This window comes from Lissotriton vulgaris, chromosome 11 (genome assembly GCF_964263255.1).
Source record: "Lissotriton vulgaris chromosome 11, aLisVul1.2, whole genome shotgun sequence".
Classification (NCBI taxonomy): Eukaryota; Metazoa; Chordata; class Amphibia; order Caudata; family Salamandridae; genus Lissotriton; species Lissotriton vulgaris.
Window position 1 is genome coordinate 1,052,811,677 of NC_141699.1, and position 22,853 is coordinate 1,052,834,529.

Sequence of the window (22,853 nt, forward strand, 5' to 3'; positions counted from 1 at the left end):
CTATCTTGGCGGGTTAAGGGGCATTCATAGAAATAGTAGCAGAACTTTTGTTTTTGTGTTTTTGGAAATGGTGGCTTACTAATTGTGCTTTTACTTGTTTTTTTTAATATATATTTTTATGTATTCTTTTCATATTTTTATATTAAAAGTGGGTATTAATTGTTTTTGGGACATACTAAAATACATGGTTATTAATTTTAATAGGGGAGTATTTATTTTTAATATCCATGTATTGATACACTTCCCCACCCAAAACCCCTATTTCCCTTGCATCCCTTTACAGTGGTAGTTTTCATTTAAAAAAATGTATTGGGAATTTTCAGTGAATATAAAGACTATTATGAAAAAAGCACATGAGTAGTAATTTTAATACCTGAGTATTAATTGCAATACCCAGATATTTATTTTTAATATGCATGTATTAATACACTTCCCCACCCAAAGCCCCTATTTCCCTTGCATCCCGTCCCAGGGATTAGTTATACTTTTAAATAAAAAATATGTAATATTATTATTATTTTTTAAACGTAGAAATGTTATGCGTAGTAATAGTATGCATTGTAGTGGTTTGTGTTGTAATGGAAGTTTTAGTGCATTCATATGATTTTGCGATGTAATGGTATGCGTTGTAAAGTCATGCGAAGTAATGGTAGATGCTTTGTAAAAGCATGCGTTGTAATGGTTTGCGTTGTAACATCATATAGTCCTATCACATATTGCCTTACTGTAAATAAACAAATGCTAATTCTTGACCTTAAGACTCTTGTCCTCATGACTCCACCTGCTTCGACTCATTCTTTTAGCTCCAATTTATAGGATTCCATAGTGCTATTTTCCCCTATCACAGATTTTACTCTCCTCTGAATGGGATGTAGACTGTTACATGTCTTCATTAAAAATAAACATTGCAAACAAAAAAAATTAAAAGGAGCATCTGAACCGTGTAAGCTTTTTATTCTATAAAAGCAGCTAAGATCTCTTGTTGCATTTGTTTTAGTGAAACCATAAATGTCCTGCTGCTGCAACCAACATGTTTATTCACCCAGTTAAATGCAATTCACTTGTATGTGTTTTCGTATACGAACAGTTTGTTTAAAAAGTGTCAATTTCTAATGGAAACAGTAGTGTTCAATAAACGATTCTCCAAGGGGTGTGCTTATGCCCCGTTTGCCCGCCTTGCTTCTCCAAGTCAGAGAAGTAAATACATCCACTGACAACCAGGCCCACTTCTACACGAGGACTCTTGCGTCAGCAATGACTGGGCAGGATAATGGCGGTACCAGGAGCCAGGTTTTTTTCCAACCTCGGCCTAGGCCTGGCAGCACTAATATAACTGCTGCCGCTGCAAAAGCAGTATAACTGATGCGCCTGAAAGCAGCAAGCAGGGCCTGGAGCAGTGAGCCATTCACAGGAGCCAGGGGCGTGGCCACTGCCTGCATGCCGCAAGGCGGGGTTGCACGGGGTGTCAGCCAGCAAGAAGGTAACCCAGAGGCAGACCATGTGTGGAAAGTAAAGAAGGACCCAAAGTAAAAACAGCCGACACTGAACTGTCAAAATGGTCCGCCATGTTGCCGAAGGATAATTTTTCTCAAAAGACGCAGATTTGAGGGAGAGAAGGCAAACAGTTTAATGAAAGTACACCAACCAATGTATATTCAAGTAATGTAAACGTCCTGAGCTTTCTGGTATAAAAGTGAAAACATGTGTAACTTTTCCCATGAAATATTAGCTGCCTATACTTTTGCACAATAATTTTCAACTCACTCAAAAAACTAAAACATGAGCTACATGTTACAGCGGATTTAGTTGACAACCCTTCGGAGGTGTGAAGCGGTAGTCACTGCGTCATTCAAGATGGCTATCATAATGAAAAGGTTGAAGGCCAGGCGGTGGGTTCCTTTTCGGCTGCAGTCTGTCTTCTCTGTCGCTGACACCGTGCCAAGCCAGGCCGCCAGGAGGGGCAGGCTGCGTCACGCCAGGCCTGCGAGCCGGAAGTGGAAGGGTGGCTGGGAGCTCGTCGGCTAGGCCCGCCCCCTCTCGCAGGGTTGCCGCAGTGAAATTGGGCGCGTATGCGCAGTGACGTTCCTTTTTTTGTTGGAAGGTAAGGGCTAGGCATGGCGCGTGGGTTCTCCCCCAGCGCCCCCAAGAGCCGGGTCGGCGCGCCGGCTGAGCCTATTTTTAAGCACCCCGTTTTAGGGAGCGGGAGTTGGGTGGTGGCGGCTGGCGCGGCGCTCGGTTGAGGCAGGGAGGGGGCGGCTGCTGGAGGCAGGGAGGCCTATGCTGGCAGCGCTTGGGGTTAGGAACCCGCGGGAGATAGGAGCAAGGCGGAAGACGCTTGCTGTGGTGGTGGATGGCGGGAGCTCCCAGTCTGGGTGGACCGGGGGCTGTGGAGGCTCGCTCGCTGGTTATTGTCAGGGTTGGCAGCCGCGCGCGGCCACGGTCTGTGCCTGCTCACCGGTACCCCGGCTCCAAGTGCGCCGGGGGGGGGGGGGGCAGTGGTGGGGTGCTTTTAACTGGACAGCCGCTAGATTCGCAGATAAACGTGGTGTGCCCTGTCCTTACGTAAGCTCCTCGTGTTGATGGAAAACGTGCTCCAAAGGTCGGGTCCCACTTGGGTTGCAGGCCGCTCTTTCCTTGCTGCCACAGCGGGGCACGTCCCTTCTTCTGGTGCGCCCCGTAGACGGCTTTGCATGCCCTCTGTAGCTCGGATTCGAGGCCGCGCGGGGCGATCCCGGGTGAACTGTCAACAGCTCAGATCATTGAGTGGGTGTCGGCTCTCGGTACTATGCGTTCAGTAGGCCGGTTTCCGTTTCCTGAGCCAGGTTCCTTAGACACGTGGACAGGGCTCGGGACACAAACCCGGTGCTTTTCTAAGAAGCTTAGTGAGATAGCCTCGTTTGTGACTGCAAGGGATGTACGATGTCTCTTAGAAAGTGCTCACTTTTTGCACCATGATTAGTTTTTTAGAGCAGTGTAACGGGATGCAAGTTTACGCTCATTAGATCTTTTTCATGCAATGGGTCGAATTCTCGCTTTATTTTCCCACTTAAATGTTACACTGCTCCTTTTAAAACTTTACAATCCAATGTGGCGTATTTTGACACGCTTTCGTACTTAAATATATAACGGACCAGTTGTCAGGTAGACGTTTTTTCTGTATTTGAAACCATGATGCTGAACTATTTTAACATCTCAATGTAAGTTGTGCCACAGAGCGCTTGTAGGTGGTGGACTAGACTCTGTCCTGTGTCGACAGTCTTTTCTTTTAACAAAAGTTGATCTTGTTGTTGCAGTACTGGTACAAATTCCTCGCCATGGCTGATGACATTGACTTCACCACTGGAGATGCTGGGGCTTCCACCACTTTCCCTATGCAGTGCTCTGCACTGCGCAAAAATGGGTTTGTGGTACTGAAGGGACGTCCCTGCAAGATCGTTGAAATGTCAACTTCCAAAACTGGCAAGCACGGACATGCCAAGGTAATATATAATCTGTACTATAACATGTTGCTTTTGCACGTGATGGTTATGCATGGTCTCGTTTTAGCACTGTTATTGCATGATGGTGTCTGTCACAGGTTGAGAAACGCGGCCTATCTCCACTAGGCTTGTATTTTGGGTCATGCTCATGTCTCGACGGGTGGTATTTTTTCATTTTGCATGGAGTGTAGGGTGATTTCAGCGTAGGCAGGTGTAATGAAGGCTTTGGATGTAAAATTGTGGTGAATGGATGTACAAGATAAACGACCGATGTGACGTGCGTGCACAAGAATGAGTTAATCCGACTCCGATCCCTGTATGTTGCCATTACCAAATATGTACGTTGGACATCTGGTGCGTTTGTATGAAGAAACCAATGTAGAGATGATATGTGCATGACTTTTTCTGTCCGATTTGTTTTCCCATTTAGCTACGTATACATAATGAGGTTTGTCACTTAATTGCTGGGTTACTTGTCAACTTCCAAATGTTATGGCGACTATCCTTTAAGTGTACAGTTCGGGGGTAGGAGTTATTGACCTATTTACCATTTGCAGCCTTTTGGTTATGAGTTCTAAATGTAAACTTTTCTTGTGGCACATTTTATGGACTCGAGAACGATTCGTTGAAAGTAGCTTTGGTGCATCCTGTTCTGACTTTTGGGTAATTGATTTTGGTTACCATATGCTGTGTTTTGCCAACATATAACATTTTGAATTTGTCATCCCAGATGTTTTGGTTTGGATAAGCATCTAACTATTAACCTCAGCTTCTAGATTTATTTTGTTCTTTGAAGCACATACTGATGCTTGGACAAAGGATAGGGTTGTCAATGGTTCCCTTTTGATAGTTGTTGGTAGTTTAGTTAATTTGTTTGAAGTTTATAAATTTTTCCAGTACAAACATGAAATATCAGGGATTTTATGCAAATCCACCTTTCATCCTCTCATAACTTGAAAAAAAAAGTATCCAGTTTAGAGCGCAAATTAAAAATTACTGTCCTACACATAATTAAAGTTTCTGGATCCATACAATCCTTTTTCTATGAAGAGAAGTTCAGAATTCTAATTGCTTTAAATGTTTCACGGAATATCACATGCATGAAGAATTGCCACGTTAGGTCCACCAGTTTCTTTAGCCTATTTTACCGAGTTAAGAGTCAAGAAGGTGGCATCACTTCTACTTTCAGCTGCTTATATCGGTTTTGAGTTGCTATTGGACTGTGCTCATTGGAGTGCTAGATTTGTCAATAGCATTTTAAGGCGTGTTCCTATCTTGCCTCATTTGCTGTGTATTATGAGGTCAAATGTCAGGCGCTGTTCCAGGGAGCTTAATGTTTACTTTTCTTTCTGTCTCAAAGTGAGGTTTTGTGACAATCACACTGGCTCCGCAGAGTGCTTGAGACAGGCTTCTCAATGTTTTCTTCTAGCGCAAAACTTTAATGTACATGTGTCCAAATAAGAAAAGCCAAAATGAAGCACATTTTTGGGTAACTAGTGTGATGGAAACACATTTTTTAAAATGATAAAAATAAATACACTAGAAGACATTTCCATGCCTTATTTGTGCACTGTACACTTCTCAGTTTAACCGTATGGCTGTACATACGGTATGTAATGGGGATTTCAGTTAAAGATGTGGTGTCTGTAATGGAAGTGTGCTACCACACCATGCATGTTCCACTCTATGCCACTACTATTCTCTGCACCACTCCTATGCCAATACTCTACTGTACTTCACTAAAATGCCTCTGCACCTCTCCATTCAAGGCAAGGCCACTCTGCGCCAGTGTATTGAATACCATTTTACTCTGCAACACTGTCCACCCCATGCACTCTGCACGACTCCAGTATGCAACAGTGTGCACTGTTGCACGACTCAATACACAACACTCTACTCACACAATGCTCTACACCACTGCACTCTACCACACACTTCTTTACTCTTCAATTCTGGTCCACGACACTCTTCACCACAAACTAAGCCATTCTGAACTGCAGCCACTTTGGTGTACAACATGGGTAAAACACATTGGCGAAGCCAATGGGTCTTGCAGAGCCAATACCTATTGGCTTTGCCAATACTTATTTGATTGCATTTGCATTAACCATGGTTTGGTTAACATATGGATTGATGATTTGAACAAGATTACACTAATTTCAGTTCAAATTTGAAGCACAGATTTGACTACCTCTGAGCCTGTTAAACAACTTGGTAGGATTTCGTTTTTTACTTGCCCATTTCCTTTCTACTTATTGACATGTCTGCTGTTGACATTAAATTATCTCTAGTTAAATGCACTGTCAAAGCATCAGTCTGATTGCTTTATCAAACATATATTCAACTGTCGATTTGATGCTGTAGGTCTGACAACAGCCGAGTTAGCCCTTTCAAATTTTTGCTTGTATTAGTGCCTTCAGCCATTCAATTGACATGGTTATTCTCAAGGATTGTCAAATTATTTTAGTATGTCATGCTGTCTGTATCCTTTTGTCCCCTGAAGTGCTTCCGCTAAAATGTGCAAAGGGATATTTTAAACCGGACAGTACAAATCCCAAGCCCCTATGCTTGCCTTCGAGCTAATGCATTACCCGTCCTTTTGATTTCACCAGTGCTTGTTTGAATGGTTTTGGGTGTTTATTTGTAAACAGTATCCTGATTTGTCTAATTTGTTTTCCTTAGGTTCACCTGGTTGGCATTGATATATTCAGTGGAAAGAAATATGAAGATATCTGCCCTTCCACTCACAACATGGATGTTCCAAATATCAAAAGACAAGATTACCAAGTGAGTAAACCGACTGTTCTTTACATAATAATCATGAACGCGATATTCAGGCCCATTTGTACGGCAATGCAGTTGGTTTCATTCATTGTAATGGAACCTGTATTGGCTCTTCTGTGCCAGTGTCAAGAAGTTTAGTTTGGGATTTGTTGATAGTTAAGGATGCTTGTCAATTGGCGGGGGAGTTGTGCTCTATTTGAGTGGGGAGGTCGTGGTGATGCGGTTTTTGAGCTCAGCTACCGACTCATTCCCATCCCCGGAAAATGTAAGAACCTTTTTACACTACAGTTGCGCTTTATAGTTCATGAAACAGTTACAAGTCTTTGAATTGCTCCTTGTTGGTCACAAGACTAGCTTTAGCACTGCATGTCCAGGAGCTATTCATTCCTACAGTTTAATTTAATAATTGTAAGGGGTGGTTATGCATTTTGCAGAAGTGATTACATTTCCACTCTAATCTTAAAGCTTGGTTGGTGAGTTAAAACTTGCTTGGTTGGCTGCCTTTTGAAGCCAGAATACATTTGAAAATCGCCTGCATGACACACAAGGCTCTACATCTGAGCTCTCCCAGATACCTCACTCAGAAGCTGTCAATCTCTGGCGGCTCTAGAAACACTAGAGGCACAGACAATCTTCTGCTAAAACCTCGAAGATTCCGGAAGGTAAAAACCTATAAACGCTCTCTCAGGAATGGCACCCAGGATCTGGAACTCACTCCCTCCTGAAACCAGGCTCATCTCCTCCTTCACACTTTTTTAAGAAAGAAGTAAAAGCTATTTTTTTGGCCAAATACACTTGTCCTATTAGCGTGGATTTGGAAAGACCCTACTCCGACCTGTATTACTTTGTTCGAACTCTATGACTATGTATTTCACCTGAATTATTGTTGCTACTAACTACGCACACATTTAACTCGCTGTTCGAACTCGATGACTATGTATCTCACCTGTATTATTGATGCTACTGACTATCTATGCACACATTTAACTGTTATATTTGTATTATTGATGTGCTGTACTACTTATGTGTAACCCCACTCTCTTGCTGGCATTCCCAGCCGTGTAAAGCGCTCTGATATCTGCAAAGATCATGTTCGCGCTATATAAAACTTTCAAAATAAATAAAATAAATAAATCCACTTACGATTGGGTCTTGCATGCCTGTGGATGCATCTCATTGTCTCGGGGGTGCTAAACAAAGACTAAGCTTCAATTTGACTTTGATAGGTGTTCCTAGACATGGGGTTTTGTATTAGTGGGACAGCTGTATGTAGTGGCCACTTCTGATGGCATGTAGTTCTCTGTAGCTGGCATGTTGCGTTGATGTATTAGTAGAAGCAAGGTCATTAGTTTAAGTTAAGGCAAAGTGCCACAGACTCTTCTTTGCAAACTTTTGATTGTAGTTGTGAGAATGTCCTCATCGGTAGGCTTTAAGAATGGCAACAGTATCACACTAACAGTTGTAAACCTTGTTGGTTGTGACTGTTTGTGGACAGGTCTGGGATTCCTCATCAAGATAGATCCACAGTGTATGCTTGGCAAGTAGCAGAGTGCCTAATAGCGGGGTAGTTTGACAGGTCACTGGTAAGTCTGCCAAGATCAGATTTTAATCTGCCTTATGTCAATGGGCAAGTCTTCGTTGCGTTACAGTTCTGAGCCTTAAGGGTCATTAGTTGTGCTTCCACGTAACCAAGGTAAATGGGACACTCTTGGCGACCAATTGCAAATGGCTTATTTGAGATGGTTTTTGGCTACAGTTGAGTCTTTAACAAATCCGCGTCACAAAATTATTCCTGGTTGGCGATAGACACATTCAAGGTAGTGCTTTTCCATGTCTCTTATGTTAACCTGGGCATTTTACTTCAGAGATTTTGGATCAGGTTCAATATGGGAGAGAGGGCAATAGTTTGGATCAGCTAGTGTGGGGCTCCATTTCTTAGTTACAGAGTTTAACAATTTTTTAGTTCTAAGCAAATAGATTGTGTATAAATGAGGTATTTAAATATTACAATTTGTTTCTTGTGATGCTGCACTGTAATTGTTTCCTTTGTTTCAACACCACTACGATTTGGATTAACTCCTTCGACGCTCATGACGAGCTCAGCTCGTCATGATGTACACCTCCATACACATGACGAGCTGAGCTCGTCATGAACAATGGGAAAACCAAACGATCAGCACAGGAGGAAAATAACACTAGCATCGATGGTGTTAACCCCTTCGAGGCTGATGACGAGCTGGGCTCGTCATGGTGTAGCCTCCTCAAACACTGATGACGAGCCCAGCTCGTCATGAACAATGGGATTTAGAAATCTGCAGCACAGCAGCAGAATACCATGAGCATCGATGGTGTTAAAGCAATCATAGTTTTGGCAAAATTGCCATATTGCGGTCAATGACCAGCACCCGGTATGTGTTGCAAAGGAACTTCGATCAACACATTGCTATTGCTTGTTTTTTGAACCTAAAACTTTCAATATTGAAGAAAAGAGATCTTTGACATGGTTGTCAAGTTTGCTTGAATGGACATCAGCCACCCATGACGGGTTCTCAGACGACGAAGTATAAGTAACTGAAGGACACTTGAACAATTACTTGGTTTAAACATAGAGGCTGTTTTTTACTTCATTTGTTGACTTTCCTAGTTCAAGTCTGAAACGGTCCAAAATGGTGAATGATCTTCCTGAAGTTGGATTGTTGGTGTTTGGTGGAGGGAGAAATCTGCGTCAAGATCTATCCTAAAGCTGAAGAACTGTCTAATGGTGCAAGAAATTTGGGGACCCCTTTTTTGGTCGAACCTAGAGTTGCAGCGCGCATGCACTGCTAGCTCTAAGCATGCTGTAGTAGGGTATGTTGTGGAAGTGCTGTGTAAGCCTCGCCCACTCACTGGCCATATTTTTTATTGGCTGGTGTCATTGTCTTTGGTCAAAACTGGCTTCCGAATCAATACGAGGCTTCTTAGTCCCATCTTGTTCCCGCCCTATCTCCTTTTGTGTCCGCCCATAATGACAACCTCTTACTTGCGGTGTTACACGGTTGGCGTTATGAAGTCAGTGACCACTAATTTCTTTCATGCGCACTCTGCTCAGCAGTGGCGCTGCTTCCCCAATAGGTGGCCGGCTATGGTGCGTGTCGTTCTCTGGTTGGAGGTGCGCTTGCTGTTCTGGCTGCACACACTGCAAAGAGGAGGCATGTTTACTCCTGGAGGGAGCCCACCAAGGTCCTGTCTTCTGACCACAGTCCCCGCAGCTGCCTCTTGCTGGGCCAGGACGTCATGATATGCCGGGGCCCTCGGCTGTGGCCACACCAGTAAGGTTGTGCAACTGCAGACTCCTGGTCAATGTCTTCAGCAGCCTCCCCGGCTTTTCACCACACCACCAGTTCAGTGCAGGAAGCTACTCTAGGGCACACCAACAGGCTGCCAGATGGCTGGGTGCCTGCAGCTCCAAGGATCACCGAAATGACCTCTGATGGTGCTGGGACGTGCAGATACGGTGCTTATATCCCATGTCAGCCACAGCCCCCACTCTGGTCACTGGGGGTCTCCATATCTACAACAGTTTAGGGGGGGCACAGTGACCCCAGGGGTAGGTATCCCATTGGCTACCACTCTACACTCCCCATAAACACAAATTCAGTTTTATGGGGAGCTACTGGCACCAGCAAAGCCGATCTGAAGGAAGACTGACACGGAGGAGCTGCAAGAAAAGACCAGCAGCTGGCTTGGCGCCAATGCTGCCAGCCTGACTGTTCTAGACAAGTGCACCAAAGATGACTTGTTCTGCAGCTGCCTGTGCCTCCAAAAGCCTGGGGGGACTGCCAGCCTACACCCAAGACCCAGGAGCTCCCATGGAGTAGCAGAGCTGATCCGCTGCATCTTACAGGCACCCCTGAAGATCTGAGGGCTCCACTACCAAAACCCCGGCCTCAGAAAACACTACTGCACCTGTGCCCCCTAGCCCGAGTTGAAGTGTGCCAGCATGGAACCCAGAGACTAAGCCCACCTTGAGGTTGCCCAAAGTGGACTTAACCCTGCCTGTTGCCTTTTTGCAAGCCCCCTCTGCTGTGATTCTCTGTGACGAACCAGAAACCTCAGGACACCTCATCTACCCAGGCCCAAAGAGGAACAACGTTGCCCCCACGTCCTTGAGCATCGTGAGACCTGAGCCCCCTTGTTTTTGAGCTAGAATAGACCAGTCCCAGCCTTTTTTTTATTTTTATGGATCTTTCCACATACTTCAAAAGGGCACCCAACACAAAATTGCTCATGTTTCTGGCCGCTCCCATGTGCTGCCCGAGGGGACCTTTTGGTGTTGCCTTGGACCCTGCCCCATACACAACACGAGTCTGGAAGATTGGTCATGTTAGTCTCTGTAATGTACGTGTATGCAGCACACCCCTTCCTCCCTTGGATAACATTACAGCTTTTCAAACCTGTAAAGTCCTATATCAGACCGTATTTACTTGATCTTGGTGCCTAAAGTTATATAAATTACGGTCAGGGGTGCTACAAGGGACTTTATTCTGAAAGCAGAATGTACTCAGTTGGGAGTCGTATTCAAGTTATCGCACTCCAGTGTATCAACAGATCACATGTGAAAACAAATCTGAACAGCAGAATGAATCAATGGAAGGGGAAAGATACACAAAGAGTAAAGTATTCATAAAACGTTTTATAAATTTTAGAAATGCAATTCACAAATAGACATATGGGGACATATGAAAAAATTAATTAAAGCAAAAAAGTTTTGAACAGAGGAATAGGCAACATAAACACATCAGTTCAAAACTGAACATCAACTCCTGATAATTACGGCAGACAACTAATTTAAATTAAATAAAAAGTGGTTGTAGGCTTGTTCCAAAGAAACATTGGTGGAGATGATGGAGGTGTCGACGTTTCGGTCTATGGTGCTATCGTCTTGTAGACCATCTTCAGGACCAAATAATTCATTTGCTGGTAGAGAAACCCCTGAAAAATCACAAAGGCAGCTTTCTCATGTAGATATTAAGTGCCAGCCGCTGAAAACGGGGAAAAAGGATCTTGACTATGGGCCTCAAACTCACACCTGAAGTCACTCAAAGTGCAACCATTTCCAGGATCAGTCTTTAATGCAGTTGTAGGCATGGTGGACCCCAGCACTCAAAGGGTAGTCATTCAGGAGCTTCTGCCTTTTTGGGCACTTAATCCACTCAGTTCACACTGTAATGTGCCTCCTGAGAATTATGCCTTCATGCATTACCATTGAGCTCAAGCACAGCTCAGTATTTACCTGCTTCAGACGTGCCTTTTGGGTCCATATCTACAGTGTCAGTTGGAGGATCTATTGTTGATGGTAGCCAGCACCCTTTGCTCTATGCAGTAGTGGAACAGAATCGGGCTCTTTGTGTATGTAGTTTTGCAGATGACATCACTACAGACCTAGCTGGTGGCGAATGCAGCTCAATGACTGGGCAGTCCCGAGTTTTGTGGCCACCTTTTCGATGGGGTCTTCACATTATTCACTTGCAACTTTAAGCATTCATTTAGCCCTCAAAGCCTTCTCCAAGCAATTTGAGTCGAGGCAGTTCTGGTGTACACAGACCAGATGACTGCCATGTTTTACAACAGAAGCAAGTCGGCGCGCACACACCCCTCAGCTGTTGACACTAGTTCAAATCTGATGCTGGGAGATCGATCTACATCCAGTAGATTATCTTCCATGAGTGGACAACTTTGCAGACCTGCTAGCGGGATGCAGCAACCAGTGGAAAGTGGGAACTTCATCCAGAAGTCCTACTCCCTTACATTTGCAGGTGGGACACCTATATCCACGTTTTCACCATGTGTGGAAATTCCTAAACTTTGCCTCCATGCTCTGTGAGTGGACTAGTCGGGTCTGTTTTTCCTTCTCTCCCACTTCTACCATACATGGTACGAAAGCGGAGGCATCCATTCTGCATCGTAGGCCAGACAACCATAGTTCCCAACACTTCTAGAGATTTCCATCGCAAGATGCTCTGCAGGCCAAACCTTCTCACAAACTATAGCAGTTGCTCAAAACCCAGGCAGCTCAACCTGGCGCTTTGGCTCCGGAGTTCCTAGAGATTAGCAATATTGACCTACCTCAGGTACATGGACGTACTCGGGGGGGGGGGGGGGGGGTGGAGCCTAAAGGTACACTGCAATGGCTTGCAATGCTGCTAAGTGGAAGCACTTCATCCGCAAACTCCAAACCAAAATGTCCCTCTTATGCTTAGTAGATCCAAACCAAGTTAGGGGTTGCCTGCCTAAACATCAGTTTGACTACACCTAGCTGCTGTCTCTGATGCTTCGGGGCAAACACTCCCACTCTTCAAAATCACACTTTAAAAAAAATCTTTTCATAGTCATGCAATCTAAATTGGTACAGCCGTTCTTACCAGCATGATATTAAATAAAAGTTGTGTAACATCTCTTCAAAATCACTCTTAAAGGTTTTATGGAAGCCTTAAACATGGCGTTCCAACGATGGTGCCTTCTGCCCCAGTCTGAAATCTCCTTCACCAAATTTATCGGGCCCACTTTCGAGCACTTTATTCTTGCCCTTGAGTTCATCCTGGAACATTGCCTTCCTTGTAGCCGTATCTTTTAGGTGTCCGCGGCTTACAGACCCTCACTGCAGGAACACTTTTTCCAGGTCCACAATGAGTGGATTTGAACTAATCCTAAATTACCCAAGGTGGTCTCCCTATTCCAATATAACCAAACAATTGAGCCCCCAGTATTGTGACTTGACTCTGTAACAGAGCACTTTACACACTACATCCAGTGTACTTTTATTAGATAGGCAAAATTGCTTTTGCAATCAAAGTAGCTTCTTAGCATGCTTTGGATTCTGATGGTGTAGTCCCCTGATTAGTCTATTACTGGCTGTTTCTGAAACAAGGAATTTGCTTTCCTAGGGCCAAAAAGCATTTAGCTTTCTCAAACTGACTTTAGCAAGAGGTTCCATTGGGAAGGTTTCCTCTCACATGTGCTATCTCTGCCATTATGTGAGATGCTAGAGACTGATCTAGATAACCTGCATCGCAATAGCACTGTATAGCAAAGAATATAGGTGTTGAGCTAGTGCAGGAAGTGGATTTTGTTTTCTAATCACATGAGTGAAGTGATCAGAGGCTCCACCACCAGTTCTCTGATTCATCCCTCTGGCACTCTGAGAAACCTATCTTCAGGGTTTTGTTGGTCCAATCTTAAAGGCGCATGCTTCAAGAGATTGCCTGCAATGACCGTGCAACCAGAGGATTTCCCGTGCTCAAAATTGCAACCTCAGGAACTTTGCTTAATGTAGCACACAAAGTGCCTTTAAAGATTGCGAAGTATAAACTGCACTGCCAAGACTGGTTATTGAAATCGTAGAGCCCGGAAGTCATTAGTTAATTTGAGCCTTATTTTTAAGGTGAAGTCTCAGCCTTGCAGCCCCTTAGCAGATTAGTAGTGGAGAGATCAAGGACTGCAGTAATTGTCAGTTCTCTAGTCCGTATTATTTTCACCCCCCTTTAAATGTGTTGGCATGTATCTGTTTTAGGTCGGTTTTATGGTATTTACTTTTTACCGCTTCGGTCTGTATTTAACCATACTTATTTTGCTTATTTTATTTGTACGAGTTTTGTTCTTGATGTAAAAAAATGAATCTGCCGTGGGATAATTTCCACATTTTTTTAACCCACACGTGTTTGCTCTTGTTTGAGTGGCTGAGTTACCCATTTAAATTAGTCATTTGAAACTGCTTGCATTGTATGGCAGCTTAAACAGCAGTACTAGTGAAGTTATTTAAGCTTCATTAGGAAATGATTGCAAAAAATAATGCAGCACATCTGTTGACCTATCTCTTATGATTGACAGTAGTACAACTTATCAAAAACCTATTTTCCGTATTTATTCAGTCAATAGGAAAATTGATGGCTTTCCATCTGTAAAAATCAGTAAAGACTGAACTAGGAGCATTCATGAGTGCCATAAATGGTCTTCCATCCTTTCTTGGCAATTGGACTTTGAGGCAATAAATACCTTGAGTTGGCCCATACAAGATCCCACTGTGTGAAAGCCCAGAACGAACAGTCCGGGTGCGCCACTGGCTTCATTTTCTGTGGGGCGCACCAGTGGATTTTTGGCTTAATGCAGTGTTCATGTGCCTCGTGCACAGCAATCCATGGTATAAGTCTTGAACAATATAAGGAGTATATTATGGACGCCCTTTTTATGGATATCATACAGTTTGTGAACATTTATTAGTTCGCAGGTTTAACCTTTTACTCCATTTTTTGTGGAACTGGCTGGCAGCAACCCACAAACAGTTAATTGTGTGGAAAATTAGTCTCTGGCTTCTGAGCCTGACTAACTAAACCATTTAAACTTCTAGATGCTGCGTGCCTCTAAAACTGAGCCATTACAGCTCTTACAAACGGTGTTGCTGTGTTTTTTTTTTTGTTGTTGTTTTTTTTAGGCCTTATTAGTAGTTTTTAGGTCTCGCCTACGCATTGCGTATGCGCTGCATAGGCAAAAAGACCTTTTGAAATCGCTTTTGGCTTTTCAGCCAAAAAGGTGAACGCGTTCCAGTGCCTTCAATGGCAACGTGTGCACATGTGAAGATTCGTTTGCTGGAAAGCGCAGCGCCATGTGGTAGCAATTTTCGCATAATAATTGCAAAGAGCTGCACTGGCTTCCCATTGCAAGCCGCATTCAATTCAAGATTCTCACCCTCGCCTTTCGTGCTATCAACGGCCTTGGGCCAGGATACCTGAAAAAGCGAGTGGTAATATCTCAATCAGTCAGAACTTTGAAATCTAACAATTTACGTCTCCTGATTGTACCACGCTTTCGACGATCCAGAATGGGCGGCAGAGGGTTTAGCGTAATGACTGCTAAACTATGGAACGGCCTCCCACTTGACCTCAGGTTCTGCCCGTCTGAATCCCTCTTCCGTAGTAAATTAAAAACGTGGCTGTTCTCCAGATCATGATTCTAGTCCTACAATCGTCCTGTTCCTCTCCTTTATTCCTGAGTTTCTGTTTTAGCCCCGGGACACCCCTCCTGGGGTAGCTGCGCGCTGTATAAGCTACTTAAATAAATGAAGAGCGAATTAAAGTCCCTTTGCTTTGTGCATCAAATTGCCTATGGCAAAGGTCCGAACTACTTGAAAAATCTTTTCACCATAAATCGCCCCATCAGGAACCTGAGATCATCCGGAAAGATTATGTTTAACCCCCCCCCCCCCCCCCCCAAAGTCACCAGAGCCAGGATGGGTGGGTGTTCTGTCTCTTTGCTGATTGATTTTATTCCACCTAGTTACACAAAAAGCGTTATTACCTGCTAAATCTTCACTAGAAAGCAAACTTACAGCTGAAGCAGTCAATAAAAAGCAGATTACTCACTATTTTTGTTCTCATTTGAGAGTTAAGCAAATTCTAGACTGCCAACAAATGGAGTAAGAAGTTTGACATACTTGAGCGACTCAACACTTTTACAGCTCTTAAAGACTGGATGGCTCCTAGTTTTGAGTGTCTACATTTGCCTTAATTGCAGCACTTGTAATGCCCACTAAGAATTGTCTTCCTTGAAATCAGTCTGTCAAAGTTGCCGATCTTAAATTGTCTTAGCCTCATTGACAATACACTAACCGTGCAATGCTGTCCGTCTGCTTAAATTTTTTGTTCAGTAATTCTAGCACAGGTGTCCACACACTATTTGTACTGAGGGTTCTATAAATGTACTTGCGTGGAGCAAAAGACGACATCTCGGCAACTCTAAATAAGGTCCAGTGTGTAAAGAAATCTTTACCATAAGTATTTTGGGAGGTGTACTTTCTGTGAGGATCCAAATGCTAGCATAATTTTTTTTTTCTCGGTATGACAGGCTTTTGGCACGGTTGACACTAGGTCACCTTGTACTTGTTGAATCTGAGATATTCACATGGTTACGATTGTGGTCTCATCCTATGATGTGCGTTGGGTCCATTCACGTTGGAAGGGACTGGGGGCTCTTGTTTCATAGTAGTTTAAGAATGTATGGTGTTAAGACTTTGATCATTGTTTAAAAGTGGAGTTTGTCATAAATTAAAGTGACATTTTATTAACCCATAACTTGACATTCACAGAGTATGGGGTGGGAGACTGTGCTGGGATACACAAAAGCAATTAATCCTGAATCCCCCAGGGTCTCCAGGATTCAGAAATGCTTCCCTTGTTGCTAACTGATTACAAATAGTGCAGCCAGTCGCCATGGCAAGAGGAAATGGGGTATAGCCTATCCTTCCCTTCTGATGGCCCATGGGTAAAAACGACACCAAAAATATTCAAAACCAAATTTCTGCACTTTGCACCAGTGTTGTGCATGCTCGCTGAATAAACTGTTGGGGATTTAGGCGTGGATGTGTGACTTAATGCAGAAGAGCCCAATTTTTTTTATCTAGACTTTCTGCCCCATAGATATTGGGGTAAACACCCACAAAATTCTATTGGACCATTTGGAAGTGGTGCTAAGTATCAATGCTCTACCAATTTAAAAAATCCCTTTCCTGGCCTTTTTGCTCATCTTTGGGGGGTGCAGACTGCTTTAACTTTAATTGTGCAATGTCGGTGTTCGTCCGTGTGCTCGCTTGCGTAATAAGTTTGAGAAAATTCTTCTGTTGCCTGCACGAAGTTGCTTATGTGTGCAGGTCTAGCTGATCATGTCCTCCACACTACAACGGTAACGGTGTGAATGGCTGTTCATTCTGCTGTTCCCTGTAGTTATCTTTATATAACAGTTTAAAGTTCTTACCAAATGGGTATGGTGCCATATTGCTATCACCCTTGCTTCCTGGACTCTGGATTTCCCCGTAAGTGTTTCTTAAAAAAAAAGCCATGATAGCAGTTGGACTCCGTCAGTTCTCTTGTCCTGCCTACCCATGTGGTATACAAGTCCCAAAATGCAAAAAAAGACCTCTGGCGGTTAGTGTTGAAAATAGGGTAAATTAAAAGCTTGTGAGGCAGTCCTGTCTTGAACAATTTGTGTTCTTTATAATGTTTTAATATTTATATTGAAAGAAACCAGGAACACATTTCTGAAAGTTTATTGTTCTTGGGGTATAATATTCGGTGTATAGTAATAAAAAATGCTGGTTCCAGTGATTTGATGTAACATACCCTTTTCCATGCTGTCTTTCCTAGTTTCTCTTGTTCTCCAACATACCCGGGATCTTTAGATTGAAAAGTATTTGGGTTGCTGTACTTTGTTGCATGCCGTGCTTTCTGCACAGCACTAGCTGTGCTGTTAATTGGACCTTTACCTGTCTCGCTCAGTGGCAGATAAAAGGGTTATATCTGCTTGTGACTCTCAGTAAATAAAGTTAATTTTCATGGCAAGTCATATCAATTTCCCTCTACTAATGGATTTTACTCCAACCATTTCTTCCACAGCTTATTGGTATTTGTGACAATTACCTATCTCTTCTTACTGATACCGGTGATGTTCGTGACGATCTGAAGGTACCTGAAGGTGACCTTGGCAAGGAGATTGAGTCAAAATATGAGGCAGGAGAAGAGATTATGGTAGGTGTGCCTAATTGCATAAATACAGCTACAGAATATTTAGTTTAACAATGCGTACTTAATGCTTTGTGTGGCATTTTCTGTTGACTAAAATCTGCAGTGTTAGGTCTTGCCTAGGTAGACATAGCATGTGCGGTCTCTAGAATTTACTGTCTAGACTTTATACCAGCTGATGGCTTACCTTTGGTTGGCTTCATTGTCACTTATGGTGTGGTCTGATTCGCTTTCTTAATCTACTAAACCCTCCCATCGACTGTGGTTCAAGGTCTTGTCCTTCCACTGCTTATTTAGAGCTACTTTTTTCATTTGCTTTAAACCGTCGCTATAGGTGCACTATTCCATGTTCTTGGTCTAGCTTTTTTCGACATTGCCAGTTTCTTTCTGCTCCTTTCTTTATTTGTATTCATGCAACTAAAGGCAACATATGCCTACATGTGTTCTTAGTTTCATTTTGTAGTAGTATAACTTTTATGTGCATGCCAGATTCTTTAAACGGTCCGTGTGAGGTTTTTTAGTAACCCACATTCTGCAGTTTTTTTCTTGTCTGTTTTTTATAACTTGTGTACACCAGATTGTTACTAAGTGTCGCGCCTCTACACCAGGCCGAACAGCATGGTTAAGACCCTAGAAAAGCCATTAGATCTTGCACATGCGAGCAACCTATTGGCTTTCCCAATGCTTCTATGTTATTTGAGCTCAAAGTGAGATTGTATTTGGTCCTTACTGCTAGAATAAGGACACTGAAAGTGTCTTCCGGATAAGTTGTGAGACCCAAAATGTGCCTTCCATTTGTTTTTGTTTGGCTAAATTTTCTTCCAGACTGAAGCTAGGTTTAGTGAAAGTTGTACTTATGCACTTGGCGTTTCATTGTATGTTGGTAATATTTTGATTTATTTTGCAGGTCTCCGTCCTGTGCGCCATGGCGGAGGAATGTGCTGTTGCTATCAAGGCCATGACCAAATAATCGCCGACTTGGAGTCAACAGCGCAGTCCATAAAAAGGATCTAAAGAATTTGGTTCAGATTGTCACCAAAGCTATGGCCTTCACAAACAACCTCATTTCCTTTTGGATTGTTTCAAAATAGAGCTGGATCCTTGAATAGTGTTGCAGGTTAACTGGCAGTTTCAAAATCACTGAGGTTTTAATTTATTATGAAATCTTGAAAGTTGTTGTACCTTTACTATTCCTGTAGGTGTCAGCTTGTGGGTCCAAGAAACCAGATCAAGTGTCATTCGTGGATGTTTTACAGTATTTTCCGGATTATAATGTACTTGTTCACATGGACAGATGGGAGTATTGGGCTTTTAGTTTAAAAATGATAAATGGCACCTGAGGCAGAAGGTAACTTTAGCTGAACAATGTTTAAATTTGTATTACTTAAACTACCGTACTAAGATGTTGGCAAGAAGTCTTTCTAATATGTAAGGAAGAAGGATAACCTATGGAATGTATAGACTACGAAACTGACTTATAATTGAATTTGGATTAAAATATTCAGTGTAATTCGTGGCCTGCAAATACAAAAGTGATTTAAAAATGCCAGTTAGTTTGCCCATTCCCAGTTCCCTGGCCCCTCCCCAAAAATCTGATGGCTGTGTGCAACGAACTGTATTACCTCTGTTGTACTCTATGCCAAATTTGTTGGCTACATTTTGTAACCTTAATGGTGTCCGAGCCTGCTTTTGATCTAGGCAGGCAGTCGGATTGCTCAGTGTATGCGGCATAGCAGGTACAGAATGGCACAAATGGGGGGGCAGTTAAATCTACAGATTTTTCACTCGAGGCCTTTGTCATCAGACTGAAAATAAAAATAAAAAAAATGCAGTTAAGTTGCTTTTTCTTTTATTGTATTTATCTTGAAATATTAAAAGAGTAAATGACTTCCCAGGAATTTGTTTGCAGTGCTTCCAGTGTTTTTGATGTAATGTTTGGATTCTACATGGTTCGTTCCAAACTTATTGTTTGGGGAGGGGTTGTTGATGAACAGGCAAATGTTTCATATACAGGAAACACTATTTTATTAGTGAGCTTCAGTAGAAGTCGATGTATACTTTAAACAGGTCAAACAGATGGAGTTGTGGTTTGCATGCTGAATTGTCACCCGTTAACATGCAACATGATTTGCTTTCTTGACCCATTACTTGTTTCAGTCTGAGTTTCAATGTTTGCGTGATTGGATTTCCACATGTTAAATTAAAACTGTGTATGTATGACATAAGGTTGTTTGAAAAGCTTTGAAGAATTGTGCATGTGCAAACCGGCAATAGCCCTGAAAGAGTCTTTGTGCCGAATTTTTCACTTAAAAGCAGTTTTGTGTATGTATTTGCAAATTGGCAATTTCATCATCTTAACCCCTTCACCTGTTCTATGTAAATGATCATTGCAACCAGTTCATGTTAGTTTTTACTTGTGACAAATTGATGCAAATTAAGATTGCCTTTCCTAAATAAAGCTGGAAGGCGGGTAGACTGACAGATGCTTGCTAAAAGCCATAATTTAAAAGTTAATTGGGGTAAGGGGAACCAAATTCTAAATTGCATGGTCTCATTTGGTAGCATTATAATAAAGTAGTTAAACGAGTCTTATGTTCTAATCACATGCACCTCATTGGTAATGAATGGTATTTCTGCGGTGATTCAATTCTTTGTATACATCTGATTAATATCCAAAAGGACTTTAAAATGGTAGCATACTTTAGTAACATACCTGTAATGGTGATGGAATAGAGTACATTGGCAGCGTCACTATTTAGGTTGACTTTGCTATAGGGAATGAACATGGTGGCATGACGGATGTGACCAATGCAAGTAGGTAGTTTTTTTTTTTTTTCTTGTACAAAATCATTAAATGGCAGCTGTCCATAACAGTTAAAATGTTGTTTTATTATTGCTGGTTTATTTCTTCAATGACCTTTTTCTGTACTACATACTGTTTGAAAATGCAAAGGCGTTGCAAATCCCTAGATGAGTATTAAATGCACTAGCAATGAAGTTTGGTTGACTCTTTTTGCCAAATGTGCAAATTTTCATCCGCAAGATGAACATAAATTAGTTGTCTGCATGCAGATTGTGCATGTTTGGGTGGTATAAAAGCAATCCATGTAGTTTGTTGGCCACTCCACTTGAACAGTACGTGGAGATCCTTTCATATGTAACTGTTACAATGGTAGTGGTAAAAGATCAAAGTCATTTGGGGAGGGTGCTCAATCAAAATTCATGCTTGATGTGGGTGCAATCAACTGTTTTGAAGGAGCAGTTCTTTACAAATTTTGGTGACTCTTAGCACCCATCAAAATTTTATATTGAAATGATACTTGGTGATACTCAAAAATCACGAAGTAGACATTGAATACTCTGTATTTAGTTTCTTTGGTAAACTGTATCGGTTTGGTGCTTCACCACAGTCAACACTTGCTTCCTTAAAGACTTCAAGCAAGAAATTGTTTGGCTCTGCGCCTCTCGTGCTTTGGTTTTACAAGAGGTCTTGCTGCTTGTTTGAGGAATAACGAAGTATACTATGGACACTTGGTCTTGGTTTTCTCCTTTTAGTAAATATAAATGTACTTAAATACTTAAGCCTACGTTATCTTGGATGAGGTTTTGGAGCATATCTAGGCCGTGTCAAGTGTTACTCATGGAAAAAATTTCCTACGTTCTACCATGGCAATTTATCGAACTTTATTTCTTCCTCGCTTGAGCTTTACTCTAATTTCTGCGCTGAAAAGTTCTTTTAAGATTGAAGCATGTCTTTGCGATGCATCATAGAAGATAACTGTTGTGAATATAATTAAAGATCTTCTAAATAAAACACTTGTGAACAAAATGAGCTAAAATATGTATACCACTTAAAATCAAGGTTGACTAACCAAACCACAGAAATTGTGAACTCTGGTTTCCACTGGATACATTTTTTTTTTTTTTTAACATTCTTGCAGAATTACTGAAAATTGAAGTAAGATCTTGAACGAACCGTTTCAAAGACAGCACTTATTTGCTGCTATAAAATATAGTCTTGTTAATGTTACAGCATGAAAATATATACATAAAAAGCCTGTTTAGATGTTCTCCCTTTTTAAAGTCCTGCTGATCAAAAGGGGCAATAGCAATCTACATTATACAATAAAGACCAGGACTCTAGGAATAGACTGTCTAGAAACTGAGTGATGCTAGTCCGCATCAAGACATGCCTCCAATGAGCAAGAGGTGCCGGTCCCTCATGTCCAACCCAAACCACCTGCCTGTGTAATACTGTGGCAGCTGCTGTTATCTTATTAACTGGTTGAATATTTGATATTGTGCCATGGGACTAGCTCTAGCAGAATGATTATTGCCTTGGATTTAAATCTTTGCTTAGGCAAACTTGTTTGCATTTGACTGTCGTAGGCGTATAATCTTGTGATAGTAGTAAAACATTTCCCTAAAATGTTCGCAGTTGCAATTTGTGTATTAATCTTGGGGTTTAAAAATTGGAGCTAGCTATTGTGATAGCATGAAGATTACAGATTTAAAGTGACTTAGATTTTCAGATTGGAAAATATTCAACAATGTCCGAATGTTTTTGTTTTTAATAAGGCCAGTTCTCTGGCTTTATTACCAACTGTGTAAGCAACAAACTAGCTTAATTTTGAGGGGCTGTGGGGAGGCACTTAATGCTAATGTGCACTGTACTATGTACTTTCTCCATTGCTTTCTCAAACCATAAATGTTTTTTCTAACCGCAACTTGGATGTAGTGCTTGATTGTCAATGCTCCAGTGTATTGTAGGAGTATCCTGTTGAGCCACCCTAAATATAGTTTGATACCAGGATAGATTACTGCTGAAATCACATACTATTTAATTGTTACTATAAACCGGGCTGTCTAAAGCTTTGAGTTGACTTCAGCATTTTAATGGTGCTTTTTCTTAGACGTGGCTAAGGTGGTTTGTACTGTTAAAGCATTTTTGGTCATCAAAGTCTGAGCTTTCAGACTTGTATCTGATCAACACATGCAGTGAAATCTTGAATTTTTTTCCTTCATTGAAAGCGCATTAAGTAGT

At 42.0% G+C, this 22,853-nt stretch overlaps 1 protein-coding gene across 1 annotated transcript; it reads left to right on the top strand.

Moving 5' to 3' along the window:
- The first annotated feature begins 1,970 nt into the window (after nt 1-1,970).
- On the top strand, nt 1,971-20,806 carry EIF5A2 (eukaryotic translation initiation factor 5A2). The gene is made up of 5 exons (XM_086944417.1): nt 1,971-2,101; nt 3,294-3,479; nt 6,162-6,266; nt 17,684-17,815; nt 18,717-20,806. Exons 2-5 carry the CDS (start codon nt 3,315-3,317, stop codon nt 18,777-18,779), a joined length of 465 nt encoding a protein of 154 aa, XP_086800543.1. The 5' UTR covers nt 1,971-2,101; nt 3,294-3,314; the 3' UTR covers nt 18,780-20,806.
- The last annotated feature ends 2,047 nt before the right edge of the window (nt 20,807-22,853 follow it).